This window comes from Myotis myotis, unplaced genomic scaffold, assembly GCF_014108235.1.
Source record: "Myotis myotis isolate mMyoMyo1 unplaced genomic scaffold, mMyoMyo1.p scaffold_m19_p_3, whole genome shotgun sequence".
NCBI classification, from domain to species: Eukaryota; Metazoa; Chordata; class Mammalia; order Chiroptera; family Vespertilionidae; genus Myotis; species Myotis myotis.
In genome coordinates this window covers 191,326,270-191,342,894 of record NW_023416335.1, presented here as the reverse complement: position 1 = coordinate 191,342,894, position 16,625 = coordinate 191,326,270, and the positions used below count along the sequence as shown (strand labels likewise).

Here is a 16,625-nt window from a genome sequence, read left to right as displayed (position 1 = left end):
TAAAAGACAAACATGCAAATTGACTGCACCTCCGCTATGCCCCAAGCCACACCCACCAGCCAATCAGAGCAACAATATGCAAATTAACCCAACCAAGATGGCGGCCAACAGCCTCGGAGCTGGAGCAAGCAGGAGGCTTGGTTGCCCCAGCGATGGAGGAAGCCAAGCTTCCCTCCTGCCCTGCCAGCCCTGAGCTCCGCTCAAGGCAACAAAGTTTCAATTATAGAAGATAAATAAATCCCAGATACTTGCTTCCAGCCAGCCTCCACTGGGAACTTGGGTGGCTGGGGTCCGTGGCCAGCCTGCAAACAGCCATCAGCCCCTCACCCAGGATGGCCAGGCACCCCAGCAGGACCCCCCACCCTGATCCGAGATATCCTTCAGGTCAAACCAGCTGGCCCCCACCCATGCACCAGGCCTCTATCCTATATAATAAAAGGGTAATATGCAAATTGACCCTAACAGCAGAACCACTGGGAATGACTGGTCATTATGACACACACTGACCACCAGGGAGCAGACGCTCAATGCAGGAGCTGCCCCCTGGTGGTCAGTGCACTCCTACAGGGGGAGCTCTGCTCAGCCACAAGCCAGGCTGATGGCTGCCAGTACAGCAGTGGTGGTGGGAGCCTCTCCTGCCTCAGCAGCGCTAAGGATGTCTGACTGCAGCTTAGGCCTGCTCCCCACTGGCAAGTGGACATCCCCCGAGGGCTCCTGGGCTGCCAGAGTGATGTCTGACTGTCAGCTTAGGGAGCGGGCCTAAGCCAGCAGGTGGTTATCCCCCGAGGGGTCCCAGACTGCGAGAGGGCACAAGCCGGGCTGAGGGACCCCCCCCAGTGCACAAATTTTTGTGCATTGGGCCTCTAGTAAATTATATAAAAAAGGATCAGGGAAACTGGAATTATATAAAAAAGAACTCCACACATACCAGAACATTTTTTTTCTTTTTTAGCTATACTGATGAGTGCTTCTCATCACTAATTTTTTTGGTGTAGATAAATTGGAAATTTATGAGTACTTCTGAATAACTATTATAGACATACACATATAGTTATGCCTAAGATAATATATAGCATAAAATAAGCTATTATAATATTTAATTAAAATATAATTGGTATAATTCTTACTCCAGAAATACTTTTATTGTTTACAAGAAAGGTCCACATGCAAGAAGGATTCTGATACACAGAACAAGTAAGGATTCTGATACACAGAACAAAACTCAATGAGCTAACGCTTTACAGAATCACTAACATGGCTATTTTATCTGTATGTGCCACATGATATGCCAGGAATAGGTTTTATGCAGCCTAAATTTTGGAGGTTATTAAATCCCGCACATTCCCCCTACCAAATTCCAGGCAGATTATCAAGCTGATAGCTAGATTAAATGGATTTTAAAGTGGATCAGAAGAGATAAAAAATAATTGGTGGGCCAATTTGACTGACGGAAGAGCAGTTAGCCTCCTAACAGAGGAGTTGGTGTCATTGGAGCCAAGTGAGTCCCCTTATCCAGAGAGCAGAAACAGAGTGCAGGACAAAGTAGAGACAAGACTTGGCTAAAATCAAGCTTATATTCTGGGCCTTTGAATGCTAACTAACTACTCCAGGGTGGAGATTAAATTTTACATTCATGGTTTCCCTTATGCATCAATGCTTCTATGGAAGTATTTTTTTAAAAAAAATTATAGATGATAAATCAGAGGCAGCCTCTCATATTTTCTGAGCAACTCATCAAGGGACAGTTCATCTGGATTCATTCCACAGAGAGCTCATTACTGTTGGCATCTTATTTCTTCTACCCCATATGGCTACTATTTTCATTTTACTCCTGGTAGCGGAATGCCAAATTAAAATTGCTAACAATAAGCTCAGAGAAGTCCTGGGAGGAACAGACTTCAAAAGAGAAAGAATGAAGAGAGAAAGGAAGACAGTTTCATGGCCTCTTTCTATTGGACATCGGTGAGAGAAATGCAAAAGAGAGGTTGACATTCTGCGCCTTTATTATCAGAATCGTGCTCCACACTCCAGGAAGTGTTCTGCTTAATGCTCTCAGATCCAGCCTTACAGCAGCAGTTCTCAAAGTGTGGTCCCTGGGCCAGCAGATCAGCATCACTGAGGAACTTGTTCAAAATGCAAATTCTCAGGCCCCACCACAGAACAAGGAATCAAAAACTCTGGGACAGGGGCCCAGCAAAATGTGTTTCGACAAACATTTGGTCATGTCTTCCTTAGTTTTTTAAAACGTCTTCCTTATTAATAAATCAATTCAGACCGTATGTGATGTTAGCTGCAGAAAAGAATAATTAATTAATGATTCCACTAATCATAAAAATCATGCCAAACAAGAGCCTCAAACAGGTAAGGAACACTGAAAGAGTTTAGATCAGGAATAGAGGGGACTAATGTGCAGGCGTTAAGAGATGGATGGGATGTGGGGTCATCTTTGCCCTTGGCTCCTCACTTATGCGTTCATACTGAGTACCTAGACTGGGAGAAGATGGATAACCTTTGATTGTCACTCTGAAGAGTTTCACAGTATGGGTGGGAAAAAAGAATTCAAATAAAGAGTGACAAGACGGCTAACGCTGTGGTCACGTTCACTAAGTCCCGAAGTTTGGGGCACGGAAGAGAGAGGAATTGGTTCTGTCTGGAGCAGTGGAGAATATGAGCTGAGTTAGAAATGCCGTCATGGAGCTGCCAGCTGCATCTGAAGGACAGTGAGACATTCCCCAGGTAGAAAAGGAGAAACGGCAACCCAGGTAAAGGGAATGGGTGGCGTGGACAAGAGCACACGTGTGAAGCAGCTGTCTTTCAGGGTTGTTCCGTCTGCTTTGCTGTGTTTCTCTGTGCCTTCTGCAGATCATGTGGAACCCTCAGTGCACCCTAACAGGAGCAAACATCTGTCCATAAATCTCTCTTTTTTAAAAAAATATACTTTATTGATTTTTTTACAGAGAGGAAGGGAGAAGGATAGAGTTAGAAACATCGATGAGAGAGAAACATCGATCAGCTGCCTCCTGTACACTCCCCACTGGGGATGTGCCCGCAACCAAGGTACATGCCCTTGACCAGAATCGAACCTGGGACCCTTGAGTCCTCAGGCCGACGCTCTATCCACTGAGCTAAACCGGTTAGGGCCATAAATCTCTTTTTAATGAAAGTTACAAGCTTTTAAAATGTAAGAAATATGAGAACTAATTGACTTCGTACTATTTTTACCGCCCTCAAGATCTTTCTTTATTGTTATTTTAATTGTGGTAAAAAGTACATAATATAAAATTTACAGAAGCACAGAGAGGTTAATAACTTATCATGGGTCACATAGCTAATAAATGGCATTCCCTGTACAGAGTCCTTGCACCATTATCTCTCTTCCGTAAGAATAGTGTCATCTGGTTGCCAGAGCAGTAAACAGCTGTTTTAAATCTCCCTCAGCAGTAATGCTGACTTCCTAGAAATACAAGCTAAATACATTTACTGCAAATAAGCACCTCTCCCTAGCTCAGGCATTACTGTTGTTCCATTGCAATGGCTAATATATTACTGGACATACAGATATCCCCATAGCTAGAACCATACCGGTCTCCATTCTAGCTTCTCTCTTACTAGTAGATCCACAGGATTAGAAAATGTTCAATAGAATCCCAAAGTTAACAAATCTTATCTGGTGGAATGAAAGGGCAAGGGTAAATGAAGATTCATGGCTGGAGAGAATAAAGACATCTTTATTGGGATTTTAGAAAAGCTGAGAGAACTAGACATGTGTAATGGTGGCCCTGAACAAGTTAAAAAGAAAAGAAGGGAGAAAAATTTAGAGTTAGAAAATTAAAAATAGGAGATAAGGAAAATGTACCAAAGGAATTATGCTAACATTCTACAGTGTCTCTTTATTTTTAATTCCCTTTGTCTTGACTTGTAAAAAATATTCCTCACTCCTGCATTATAACTCAGAATGAACTTTTTTTTTTTTTTTTTTTTTTTTTTTTTTTTGCTTTAGGCAGCCATTTATCTTTTAAAGTGATTAAAGTTGGTTTTCAATGTCTTTGATACTTATTTTATTTGATAGTATTTCCAGGTATCTTAATTTGTGATTCCTTAAGTCTACCATAGTAGCACAAAAACAAACGAGTGTTACTGTGATCCAATAAATCTCTACATTCAAAACCTATGGCAGGATGAATTTGACCTGCAGGCCATAGTTTGTCACCTTGAGTCATATCTTTTTCCTTAAGAACTCCCTTAAATATTCTTTGTTTTTTAATAGTATGTATAGGATCCTATCATTTTTCAGGGTTCAGCAAACCTTTTTTTTTCTTTCAAATCCTAACCTGAGGATATTTTGTCATTGATTTTTAGAGAGAGTGGGAAAGACTTAGGGAAATATCCATTGTGAGAGAAACACATTGATTGATTGACTCCTGCACATGCCCAACCACGGCTCGGGCTGGGGAGGAGCCTGGAACCCAGTACATGCCCTTGACCGGAATCGAACCCAGGACCCTTTAGTCTGCAGGCCAACGCTCTATCCACTGAGCCAAATAGGCTAGGGCAGCAAACTTTTTTTAAAAGTATGTTTTTATTGATTTAAGAGAGAGGAGAGGAGAGGGATAGGAACATCAATGATGAGAGAGAATCATTAATCAGCTGCCTCTTGCACGGGGATTGAGCCCACAATCCGGGAATGTGCTCTGACCTGGAATCGAACTACAACTTCCTGGTTCATGAGTCGATGATCAACCACTAAGCCACACAGGCCAGGCAAGAACTCTCTTTTATTAATGTTATCTCTTTGATAACACAGATCTGCTGATAATAAATTCTCTCAGCTTTTGTTTGTCTGAAAAAGTATTTTCTCCCCTTCATTATTATTTTTTAAGCATATTTTTTAAATTGATTTCAGAGAAGAAGGGAGAGAGAGCTAGAAACATCAATGATGAGAGAGAATTATTGATTGCCTGCCTCCTGCACATCCCCCACTGGGGACTGAGCCCGCAACCCGGGCATATGCCCTGACCGGGAATTCAACAGTGACCTCCTAGTTCTTAGGCCAAAGCTCAACCACCAGAGCCATGCTGACAGGGCTTCCCCTTCACTATTGAAAGATATTTCTGTTGGGTACAGAATGCTGGATTTTCTTTTACTATTTTTAAAGATGTCAATCCATTGTCTTTTGGCTAACATTGGAGAATTCGCCATAATTCTCATCTTTGTTCTTCTATATATAATGTGTCTTTTTTCTCTAGCTATCTTTAGGACCTCCTCTGATTTTCAGCAGTTTGAATCTGATGCTATTAGGTGTACTTTATTTTGGTATTTTTTTCTTGCTTGGAATTCTCTGTGATTCTTGGATTTGTTATCTCTTCTCTTTTTGATGATGTCCATTTTCCCCCAGTCTTTGTGTTTCAGTTTGGATCATTTTTTTTCTTTTCTTTTTTTAAATTAATCTTTATTATTGAGATTATTGCAGATGTCCCTCTTTTTTCCTCTGATAGCACCCCTCCACCGGTACCCTCCCCACCCCAGGCCCTCGCCACTCTATTGTCTGTGTCCATAGGTAATGCATACTAGTACATGCATATAAGATCTTTGTCTATTTCTTCCCACAGCCCCCAACACTCCCTTCCCTCTGAGAATCGTCAGTCTGTTCCATTTCCATGCCCCTGATTCTATTCCATTCACCAGTTTATTCTGTTCATCAGATTTTTTATTCATTTGATTTTTAGATTCACTTGTTGATAGATATGTATTTGTTGTCACTTTGTTGTTCATATTTTTTATCTTTTTTTTTTTTTAAATATATTTTATTGATTTTTTACAGAGAGGAAGGGAGAGAGATAGAGAGTTAGAAACATTGATGAGAGAGAAACATCGATCAGCTGCTTCCTGCACATCTCCCACTGGGGATATGCCCGCAACCCAGGCACATGCCCTTGACCGGAATCGAACCTGGGACCCTTCAGTCCACAGGCCGACGCTCTATCCACTGAGCCAAACCGGTTTTGGCCATATTTTTTATCTTTACCTTTTTCTTCTTCTTCCTCTTCTTAAAGAATATCCTTCAGCATCCTATATAATAAAAGCCCAATATGCAAGTTAACTGAACAGTGGAACAACGGCGGTACAACGGGTTGCTATTACGTGCACGCTCAATGCAGGGAGCTGCCCCCAGCCTGCAGGCCCCAGGCCAGCCAAGGTGGGTGCCAGCGGGGGCCCCCCGATCGCCCTGCTGGTCGCCCCACAGATCGGCCCTGATTGACAGCCAGGGAGGTCTAGGAGCCCTTCCTGTGCACGAATTTCGTGCATCAGGCCTCTAGTTTCATATAATACTGGTTTGGTGGTGATGAACTCCTTTAGCTTTTTCTTGCCTGTGAAGCACTTTATCTGACCTTCAATTCTAAATGATAGTTTTGCTGGGTAGAGTGCTCTTGGTTGTAGGTTCTTGCTTTTCATCCCTTTGAATATTTCTTTCCACTCCCTTCTTTCTGCCTGCATAGTTTCTGTTGAGAAATCAGCTGACAGTCATGTGGACACTCGCTTGTAGGTAACTAACTGTTTTATTCTCTTGCTGCTTTTAGATTCTCTCTTTGTCTTTTGCCCTTGGCATTTTAATTATGATGTGTCTTGGTGTGGTCTTCTTTGGATTTCTCTTGTTTGATATTCTCTGTACTTCCTGGACTTGCAAGTCTATTTCTTTCACCAGGTAGGGGAAGTTTTCTGTCATTATTTCTTCAAATGTTTTCAGTATCTTGCTCTATTCTTCTGGCACCCTCCTAATTCAGATGTTGGTATGTTTGAAGTTGTCCCAGAGGCTCCTTACACTGTCTTCATATTTTTTTTTAATTCTTTTTTCTTTTTTCTCTTCTGGTTGGGTGTTTCTTTCTTCCTCATATTTCAAATAATTGATTTGATTCTCAGGACCTTCTAATCAACTGTTGAATACCTTTATATTATTCTTTATTTCAGTCAGTGTATGCTTAATTTCTCACTGATCCTTTTCCATTTTTTTGGCATTCTCACTAAGATCGTTGTAAGTCTCACTAAATTTCTCTGAGGTTTCTAGAAGATTCTTGAGTAATCTTATAACCATGATTTTGAACTCTATATCCAGTAGTTTGCTTTCTTCCATTTCTTTCATTTGTGACATGTCTCTTTGTCTCCACATTTTGGCTGCTTTCCTGTGTTTGTTTCTATGTATTGGGTAGCTACTAAGTCTCCTTGAGTTGATAGAGTTGCCTTGTGTGGTAGATGTCCTATAGGGCCCAGTGGCTCAGCCTCCCCAATCACCTGAGGTGGACACTCTAGGGGCACCCCTTTGTGGGCTGTGTGCACAGTTTTATTGTAGTTGAGCCTTGATTGCTGTTGGTGTCACTGGGAGGAATTGACCTCTAGGCCAATTGGCTGTGGGGACCAGTTGTGACTACAGTGGGAGAGCTTCTGTGCAGGAGACACCCTTATGGTGCAGGACTTGCTTCAGTGGGGCTTTGGTGCTCACTGAATCTGCCCCTTGAGTGTGTCACTTATGGATGTGAAGTGTTGTAATCTGGATGGTCTCACACTGACCACTGGTACACTGGCTCTTGGGTCTCCAGGGAGGTGCAAAGTCAGCCATTGCCTGGGGCCACCCAGCAGGAGCTACAGAGAGATCTGCAGATTCCTCCTCTTTGTATTGGGTTTGGAAGTGCCCAGACAAGGCCCAGCTGTGAAGCAAGGCAGGCTGGTGCTGGTGCTGATTTGGGGGCCTTTTATTGACAGGTTTGGGGCTCCCTGACCCAGCTGCAGCTTGTTTAACAGAGTTTTAGGCTGAGAATGGACAGACCATTCATATGCAAAAGCTGCTGTGCACAGCTGGGTGGGGTTGTAAATTGGTAGGGTGGCGTCTCAGAGAATCACCAGGGCGGAGCAAACATAAATGGCTGCCAGTCAGCCCTGCACTGGGGAAGTCCCAGCACAGGAACAATGACCTCTGGGAGCACCTCCCTCTGGAAGAAAGCCGCCTCCGTATTCCTGCCCCAATGCCAGACCATTCAGTTTCTCCCCATAGGAGTCTGGATCCCCCAGAGCCTCAGCTGGCGCTGGAGATCAGAGGAAGTGGGCGCTTGTAAATTCAGTTCATGGTGCCATCCTTTTAAGAGGAGCAGCTAGGTCTCCAGCAGCCTGTGTGTCACTCAGCCCCAATCCGCACTGGTTTTTACAGTCCATAGTTCTTATGGCCTGTAGTTCTTTCCCCAGCTCTGGGACCCTGGACTGGGAGTCTGGTGTGGGGCTGGGACTCCCTGCTCCTCCAGGTGGCCTCTGCAGAGGCGATCTCCCTCCCAATTAAAAAAGCGGCACACCTGGGTGCCAGACCAGCCCATTCCGTGCCTCCACACCTCCTGCCAGTCTCAACGAGCTTTCTTCTTTACCTCTCTTAGTTGTAGTACTCAGCCAGCTTTCCTGTGGTTATGGATGATAGTTGTTCTGTATTTTGGTTGTAGTTTTGATGTGGTTGCGGGAGGCAGTAAGTACAGGCATTTACCTATGCTGCCATGTGGTTGTCTGCACTTATTTTAGTTTGGATCATTTTTATTGATCTGTCTTTAAGATAGATATTGACTGATTTTTCCTCAGCTCTGTCAAGTTTACATACGAGCCTGAAGAAGAAGCTGCTCATTCTACTAACATAATGTTTCTACAGAGCCAAAGCAGCCCTCCCCGGTCTCTCCCCTATTGTTTTCTATCGTAGGCCCTTCGTTGTTTCACTGCCCCAGCTTTAATACATGTACTCTCAAAATCATCTGGATTCCTCTTGTGAAATCTTTTCTGCACAGAGCCAAGAGCCCACACACCACTGGCCAGCCCTAGGCAATCCCGCTCCTGGCTTGGTCCCCTTACTGGTAACGGTAAGAGACAAGCAAATAATGTTACCGGAAAGGGACCAGGGTTGAGGTACAGTGTGGAATGTGTAAAACACTTGCTCCTTAGTTAAGGAAGATAAGATCTGGTGACATTATCTGGCTGTAAATTACTCAGCCCTTTAACTACCTGTCTCAATTTCCTCGTGCCAAGGAATTTTCCTCGCTTCCTTCTGACAGCATCAAGTCTCTAGTTCTAGACCATAAAGTCTTCAGAATTTCTGTTTCCTTCGGTTCTTTCTTCATATCTTATCCACCCCAGTTACTAAAAACTCTTTTTTGTTCATATTGGTTTTAGGTGGTTTGGTCATTGGTCCAGAAAGTATTCTCACTGATTTATACTCTAGGCCAGTGATGGCGAACCTTTTGAGCTCGGCGTGCCAGCATTTTGAAAAACCTTAACTCTGGTGCCATGTCACATATAGAATTTTTTTGATATTTGCAACCATAATAAAACAAAGATTTACATTTTTGATATTTATTTTATATATTTAAATGCCATTTAACAAAGAAAAATCAACCAGAAAAATGAGTTCGCGTGTCACCTCTGACACACGTGTCATAGGTTCACCATTACTGCTCTAGGCGGCTTTTAAGTCTTGCATTGTAACGAGCACTACAAAGAAACTCAATGTAGATTCATTTTCTTTTTTGCATGTATGCATGTTCTCTTTTCTCATGAATAAGCATTTCCATAGGAGTTGCTGGGTCAAAGAATATGCAAATCTGAAAAGCTTTTGATGCTCAGTGTGAAATTGCCTTCAGAAGGTTTTGGATCATTTTTTTTTTTTTTAAATATATTTCATTGACTTTCCACAGAGAGGAAGGGAGAGGGACAGAGAGCTAGAAACATTGATGAGAGAGAAACATTGATCAGCTGCCTCCTGCACACCCCCCACTGGGGATGTGCCCACAACCAAGGTACATGCCCTTGACCAGAATCAAACCTGGGACCCTTCAGTCCACAGGCCGACGCTCTATCCACTGAGCCAAACTGGTTATGGCTGGATCATTTTTATTGACACAATATTGAGCAGTGTTAATTTTTTAAAATTCCCAATTAGATAAGAGGTATCCTGGTTTCCTATGGGTACTGCTCCCATACCTGTGATCCCAAATACGTCTTAATAGAATAATAAAAAAGGTGGAAAGATCAAATGGGTATGAGAATTTGGAATGAAACCAGAAATAAAGGGCGGAGTCCAACATTTGTTCTGTGAACATCACCACTGTGAATTCTTAGCTCTGGCGTTTCCCAAACAGGTATGGACTGGCTGAGCCAGTATGAACGTTTCAGGGAGAAATGAACTTAAGGAAGTGAATAGAAGCCTTACCCTCCTTTACCACCTTCACCTGAGGCCCCAGTAGGTGATTGGCTGAGGCTTCAGTGGAAGCTCCACTCCCAGCCTGGGGAGTTAGAATATATGCTCCGGACGGGGAGCAGACCTCACCTGCGTTACCCACACAATGTGGGCTCAACTCCTGCTGGGAATACTGGCTCTATCACCAGCTATTGCAGAACAACTCCTTCCGTAAGTGCTTGAAGTCAGAGCTTCTTTGTCTACCTTTCTCAAACCTAAATATGGGGGGAGGAGATAACCTTTGGTTTATTGTAATTTCTTTCTCATCTTTTCCCTTCTTAGTTGCATTTCTCCTTTACCCAGAGAGAAACGTTGAGGCCTAAGAGGAAGTTAAAAAAAAATATATTAAAATACAGCAGGGTCCCTGTACTCTGTTCTCTGTCATAGAACTAATTTCCTCGTTGGTATACTAAGCATAGGCTCTCAGTGATGGCTTCCTGATTGTGGGAGGTTTAAAGGCTGTGCACTGAGTTATTTGTCCTCTTCTTCTTTATAGGAAATAAGGTTTATGGAGGCAGGAGCTCAGTCTGTTTAATTCACTGCTATATGCTGAGTGTTTGTGAAAGGGCTTAATTTCCCACTGATGGATGAATCATTATGTCCTCAAACCCTTTTGCTTCTTTAACAGAAACTACCTGGTGACATTACCAGCCCAGCTTCACTTTCCCTCTACTCAGAAGGTTTGTTTGGATCTGAGCCCTGGGTACTATGATGTAAAATTCACTGTTACTCTGGAGACCAAGAACAAGGCCCAGAACTTGCTAGAACACCGTGGAATGAGGAAGAGGCACTTACACTGCATGTCCTTTTTGGTAAGCACAGAGTTAGCCCCAACTCTAATCCCATACTTGCCTATTCTCCTCCCTAGATACTCACCATAATCTAACTTTGTTATCTTACGTTTGTCAAGGCCCTTAAACCTATCTCCCCTAAACCTGACTTCAATTCCTGGCCATCACTCATCCATAATTTCCCTGACCTTGCATTTCTTCTTTTTGTTCCCGATCTTAACCTCTGACTATTGTTCCCCTTTCCCCTGGCAACCTGTTTTGTGGCTCTACCCTTGCTGCTCCCATCTGACTCAGTCCTTTCCTTTTACCCTCCCATTCTTGGGTTTGCAACCAGTAGATTCTGTGCCTCCATCTCTTCCTCCTCCTCAGAGCTCCCCTCTCTTGGCCAGGTACCACCTCCTGCAGGTGGCACAGAAGAAGTGGCTACAGTCCGGGTGTCAGGAACTGGAAATAACATCAGCTTTGAGGAAAAGAAAACAGTTTTAATTCAGAGGCAGGGGCATGGCACCTTTGTGCAAACTGACAAACCCATCTACAAGCCGGGGCAGCGAGGTAAGAGGCACACATATGGGGTTGGACAAAAGGCTGGGGACACAGCGGCAGGTATCCTTCAACAGGGGCTTTGTGATTTGGTGGCAGGCCTATGGAATAATGAGCGCAGAAGAGGGGAAGGTCTAGGGGGGCTGCTGGGTTCCACAAGCCAAAGGGTAGTGGGTGGAGTGGCTCCTGTGTGTGTGTTTCTAAAACAGGAGAGAACGTTTCTTCTGGAATAAAATTTGTAAGTATAATTGGATTGCTAGGTCCTTCCGCAAGCTGCTTGTATGTGAAATATGCAAATACACATTTGGCTTGAGCTCCTGTCGTTGGTATTTGCTGCTTCTTACTTAGAGGGGCATTCCACTCTGAGGTTTCAGAGTCTGCAGTGGTGAAGAGAAATCGTTTCAGGGCTTCATTTTTTCTCGGACTAGGTTTATTTAAATAATAATAGTAATAAAAAAACGATGGGGTTTTGCTGACTCAGAAGTATGTGTGAGGAAGTAGAAGGGTGGAAGGAAGAAAGATCTGAAAGAGGAAATCTCCCCTGTGCTAATGACGCCTGTTTCCTTCCAGTGCACTTCCGCATCGTCACCCTGGACAGCAACTTTGTTCCAGTGAATGACAAGGTGAGAGTTTAGTTGGGAAGAAGGGAAGGGAAAGGGGTAGGACAGACTGAGAGAACAGGGGAGAGAAGAGGTTCTTTCCAAGGGTATGAGGAGGCGAGGCCCTCTGAGGTGCAGAGTGCAGGTGGGAACTGAGATGCCAGTCTAAGACCTCCTAGCCCCTGTCTGCCTGAAAACAAGCAGATGTGTCTAGCTCTCAGGTCCAATAGCCGAGCACATCAGTGAGGTTAACATTCCTGAGAGAGGGTTACATTCCCTGCTGTTTTAAAAAATCGTTTTTGCAAACTTCAAGACTTTTGAGGGATTACACCAAGATGCTTTGCAGTTCAAATCTGAAGACATAATTCAGGAGTGTGTTTAACAAAAGGAAGAAATGAGGATATTCACCAACCCCCCCCCCCCTTTTTTTTTTTTTTTTTACTATGAGGCAATGTAATTTATAACTTAGACAATTCTCTTAAGGCAACATTTAAAAATAACAAATTATAAAATAGACAGTTCTGTGAAGGCAACATTTAAAAAGTGCCAAAGGTAAAAAAATGTGGTAACATTTGGTGAATACTTAAATTTTCCTTGAACAGCTCAACTGCTAGAATCATAAGCCTTATGAGGTGTATGATCTCAATTCAGGGCTTGTGTTGTTTCTACATGCTTGTGAAATACTTTGCTCTAACACACTCCTGCAGTCTTCTTTCGCCTTCAGACACAGGCCATGAATTCAAAGGACACGTTCAATGATAATTATAGGGAGAGCATTATTTTTATGTCCCTCTCCATGTTCTCAGAGCTTCTGTTTCCTTTCCCTGTGTACAGGAGGCTATGGGCTTATGATCAGTAGCCTCCCCCATCACTGCTTTCTTTCCCAATTTTGAATTCTTTTTAGTTTCTCCTTCCCATCACCTGTATCCTTTCTTTATCAAAAGTTTGGTAGAGCTCTAGCTGGTTTGGCTCAGTGGATAGAGCGTTGGCCTGCGGACAAAAGGGTCCCAGGTTCGACTCCAGTCAAAGGCACATGCCCAGGTTGTGGGGCTCGATCCCCAGTAGGGGGCGTGCAGGAGGCAGCCAGTTATTGTTTCTCTCTCATTATTGATGTTTCTATCTCTGTCTCCCTTCCTCTCTAAAGTCAATAAAAATACATTTAAAACAAGTTGGGTAGAATATTGAATCGCTATTGTTTAACACACTGTTGATTCCAGAGCTAAAAAGAGGACATGCTAAGGTGAAAGTGTAGCCACAGCCAAAGTTATCTCAGACTCTCCTGCCTTCAAGGTTGATCTCATTAAGCACCCCTGTTATGTTATCTTTCCTGTGATCATTTCCTGAGAGGTGCTCTGATTTCTACAGTGATGCTTTGTTTCTGATGTAAAATTACTCCTTCCTCTCCACTCCATTTCTCTAGCCAGCACCCTCATCCCAAGTTCCAGTTTGAACATTGAAAATTTGAAATGCTTAATTTGAAACACTGAAATTACCCAAAGGAATTTTACTAAGAAACGGGGAGTATACAGAGCACAGTGTTTTAGCCTCAGGCAACTAAAATATACTTGAGATGAACTGACCCTGACTACTTTGGTTGCTACATCCATTCATTCAGAAACCTCAGGCAGCTTCCAGTTGGAAACGCTATCATCCTAGTTCAGTGGTCGGCAAACCGCGACTCGCGAGCCACATGCGGCTCTTTGGCCCCTTGAGTGTGGCTCTTCCACAAAATACCACGTGTGGGCGCCCACGTACAGCGCGATTGAAACTTCGTGGCCCATGTGCAGAAGTCGGTTTTCGGCCTGGGCGAGTCTATTTTGAAGAAGTGGCGTTAGAAGAAGTGGGGGTACGTTTGCCAAGATTGACCCCTCAGGTTGAGGACTTTATTTTATTTTATTGATTTTTTACAGAGAGGAAGGGAGAGGAATAGAGAGTTAGAAACATCAATGAGAGAGAAACATCTATCAGCTGCCTCCTACACACCCCCTACTGGGGTTGTGCCCGCAACCAAGGTACATGCCCTTTACTGGATAGAACCTGGGACCTTTCAGTCTTCAGGCTGATGCTCTATCCACTGAGCCAAACCTGTCAGGGCGAGGACGTTTTTAACAAAGGCCAGCTTAGGAGTACCCTAATTAAGTTAATAACAATGTACCTACCTATATAGTTTAAGTTTAAAAAATTTGGCTCTCAAAAGCAATTTCAATTGTTGTACTGTTGATATTTGGCTGACCACTGTCCTAGTTGAACACTTGTTTCCTTTGAGAGGAAAGCAAACTGGTAACTGGTGTCCTCCCTCCCTCTTGACCCCCTGTGTGAGAAAAATACTTTGTTATCTGAAGAAGTGTTCTTTTTCTGGAATTTATAGGATTCCATAATAATCTCAGTGATAGTTGCCTCCTTATCGCCTATGTAGCCCTGGTTTGTGAAAGTCCTGTCCTTCTTTGACCCGGAACTAGAGCAGAGTAGGCCACCCCAAGATGTGCTGCTTTATCATGTGGGCTATTTTGAGCTGAAGGCAGTTAAGACTCTGCAGCCCTAGCCAGTCTGGGTAGAGCGTTGGCCCTTGGACTATAGGGTCCTTGGTTTGATTTCAGTCAAGGGCACGTACCTTGGTTGCAGGTTTGATCCCCGACCCTGGTCAGGGTGTGTGTGGGAGGCAACCAATTGATGTGTCTCTCTCACATCCATGTTCTTCTCTCTCTGTCTCTTCCTCTCCCTTCTACTCTTTCTATAAAAATAAATAAATAAATAAATACATAAATACATAAATAAATACATAAATAAATAAATGGAAAAGTATCCTCAGGTGAGGATTAACAAACAAAACAAAAGACTACAGACTCAAGAAAAAGTTTATTTCTCCCTTAACTGGCTGAAAGAGTTTAGATGGGGAGCCTGTACCAGAGAGAGCTATTATCAGAGATGACTTTTTCTATATCTGAAAGACTTACCTGCATGCCAGGGCAAACATCTGGTTACCAAACATCTGCTTTTCTTCTCTTCCTGTGAATTGCCCTCCTCTGCTTGGAAGCCCCAGAACCCTATTCCATTCCTTAGCTCAGGGTGGCATCTCAGCCTCAATTGCCTGACTCCTTTTCAGTCTCATTGTCTTTGTGGTGCTTCTATATGGATGTAATTAAATTTGTTTTTTTCACTATTAACCTGTCTTAGGTCAATTTAATTATTAGACTAGCCAAAGAGCCTAGAAGGGAAGAAGGGAAAAATTTTCCACCCCTACAATCTTTATCTCTCATTTCTGGCTTTACTGAGGAATTGCCATTATCCTTGATATCAAGGCTGATGTTTGTATTTAATGACACTCTGCTTCTTCACTGGTCAGCATCACATGGTACTTAGAGCAAGAATCAAAGACAAGCACCAACTAGGTTCCATTCCATCTCCCTTCCAAGTGAGATCCAAACTTGTACCCTCTCTAAGACCTCCATATCTAAATTCAGCTTTCAATTTCATTTAGTTGTAAGTCCTTTTAAAAGTGTATAATATTGCCGGACTGGTTTGGCTCAGTGGATAGAGCGTCGGCCTGCGGACTCAAGGGTCCCGGGTTCGATTCCTGTCAGGGGCATGTACCTTGGTTGCGGGCACGTCCCCACTGGGGGGCATGCAGGAGGCAGCTGATCGATCTCTCTCATCGATGTTTCTGACTTTCTATCCCTCTCCCTTCTTCTCTATAAAAAAATCAATAAAATATATTTTTAAAAAAAGTGTAATATTGCCCAGCTGGCATGGCCCAATGGTTGAGTGTAGACCTATGAACCAGGAGGTCACAGTTTGATTCCGTGGTCAGGGCATATACCCATGTTGCGGGCTCGATCCCCAGTGTGGGGCATGCAGGAGGCAGCCAATCAATGATTCTCTCTCATCATTGATGTTTCTATCTCTCTCTTCCTCTCTGAAATCAATAACAATACATATTTTTAAAAAGTGTGTAATACTAACTGGAAAGTCCTGAGTCCAGAAAATGTATAGTCTCTAACCAGATTTTTAATTATATTCACACCCTAGATGTTGTAATTATCTATTTCCATGGCCATCATTTTGTAAAATCCTAACAATTATAGTTAAAGAATTAAAACATCTCACACAAACAAAAACAATACAGTAAAAAGATAATTCCCTCATAAGAAAATTATCTTGAGCCCTAACCGGTTTGGCTCAGTGGGTAGAGCGTCGGCCTGCGAACTGAAGAGTCCCAGGTTCGATTCTGGTCAAGGGCATGTACCTTAGTTGCGGGCACATCCCCCGTGGGGGCGGGGGGTGTGCAGGAGGCAGCTGATTGATGTTTCTCTCTCATCGATGTTTGTGGCTCTCTGTCCCTCTCCCTTCCTCTCTTTAAAAAATCAATAAAATATTTAAAAATAAAATAAAAATAAATAAAAATAAAATTATCTTGAGCTGTCATTTTGTTTTCAACTTTTA

The 16,625-nt window shown here is 43.1% G+C and overlaps 1 protein-coding gene across 3 annotated transcripts in view; it reads left to right on the top strand.

The window, feature by feature from the left end:
* Positions 1 to 10,210: 10,210 nt before the first annotated feature.
* A2ML1 (alpha-2-macroglobulin like 1) overlaps positions 10,211 to 16,625 on the top strand; it is a 38,686-nt gene continuing 32,271 nt past the window's right edge. The window contains exons 1-4 of one of the 3 annotated variants that reach the window (XM_036299516.1): positions 10,211 to 10,426; positions 10,884 to 11,067; positions 11,436 to 11,598; positions 12,157 to 12,209. In XM_036299516.1, the coding sequence (XP_036155409.1) occupies positions 10,362 to 10,426; positions 10,884 to 11,067; positions 11,436 to 11,598; positions 12,157 to 12,209 (465 nt within the window). In that variant the 5' untranslated portion in view covers positions 10,211 to 10,361. The remainder of the gene's footprint in view (positions 10,427 to 10,883; positions 11,068 to 11,435; positions 11,599 to 12,156; positions 12,210 to 16,625) is intronic. The other 2 variants (XM_036299515.1, XM_036299514.1) reach the window with 2 other exon arrangements.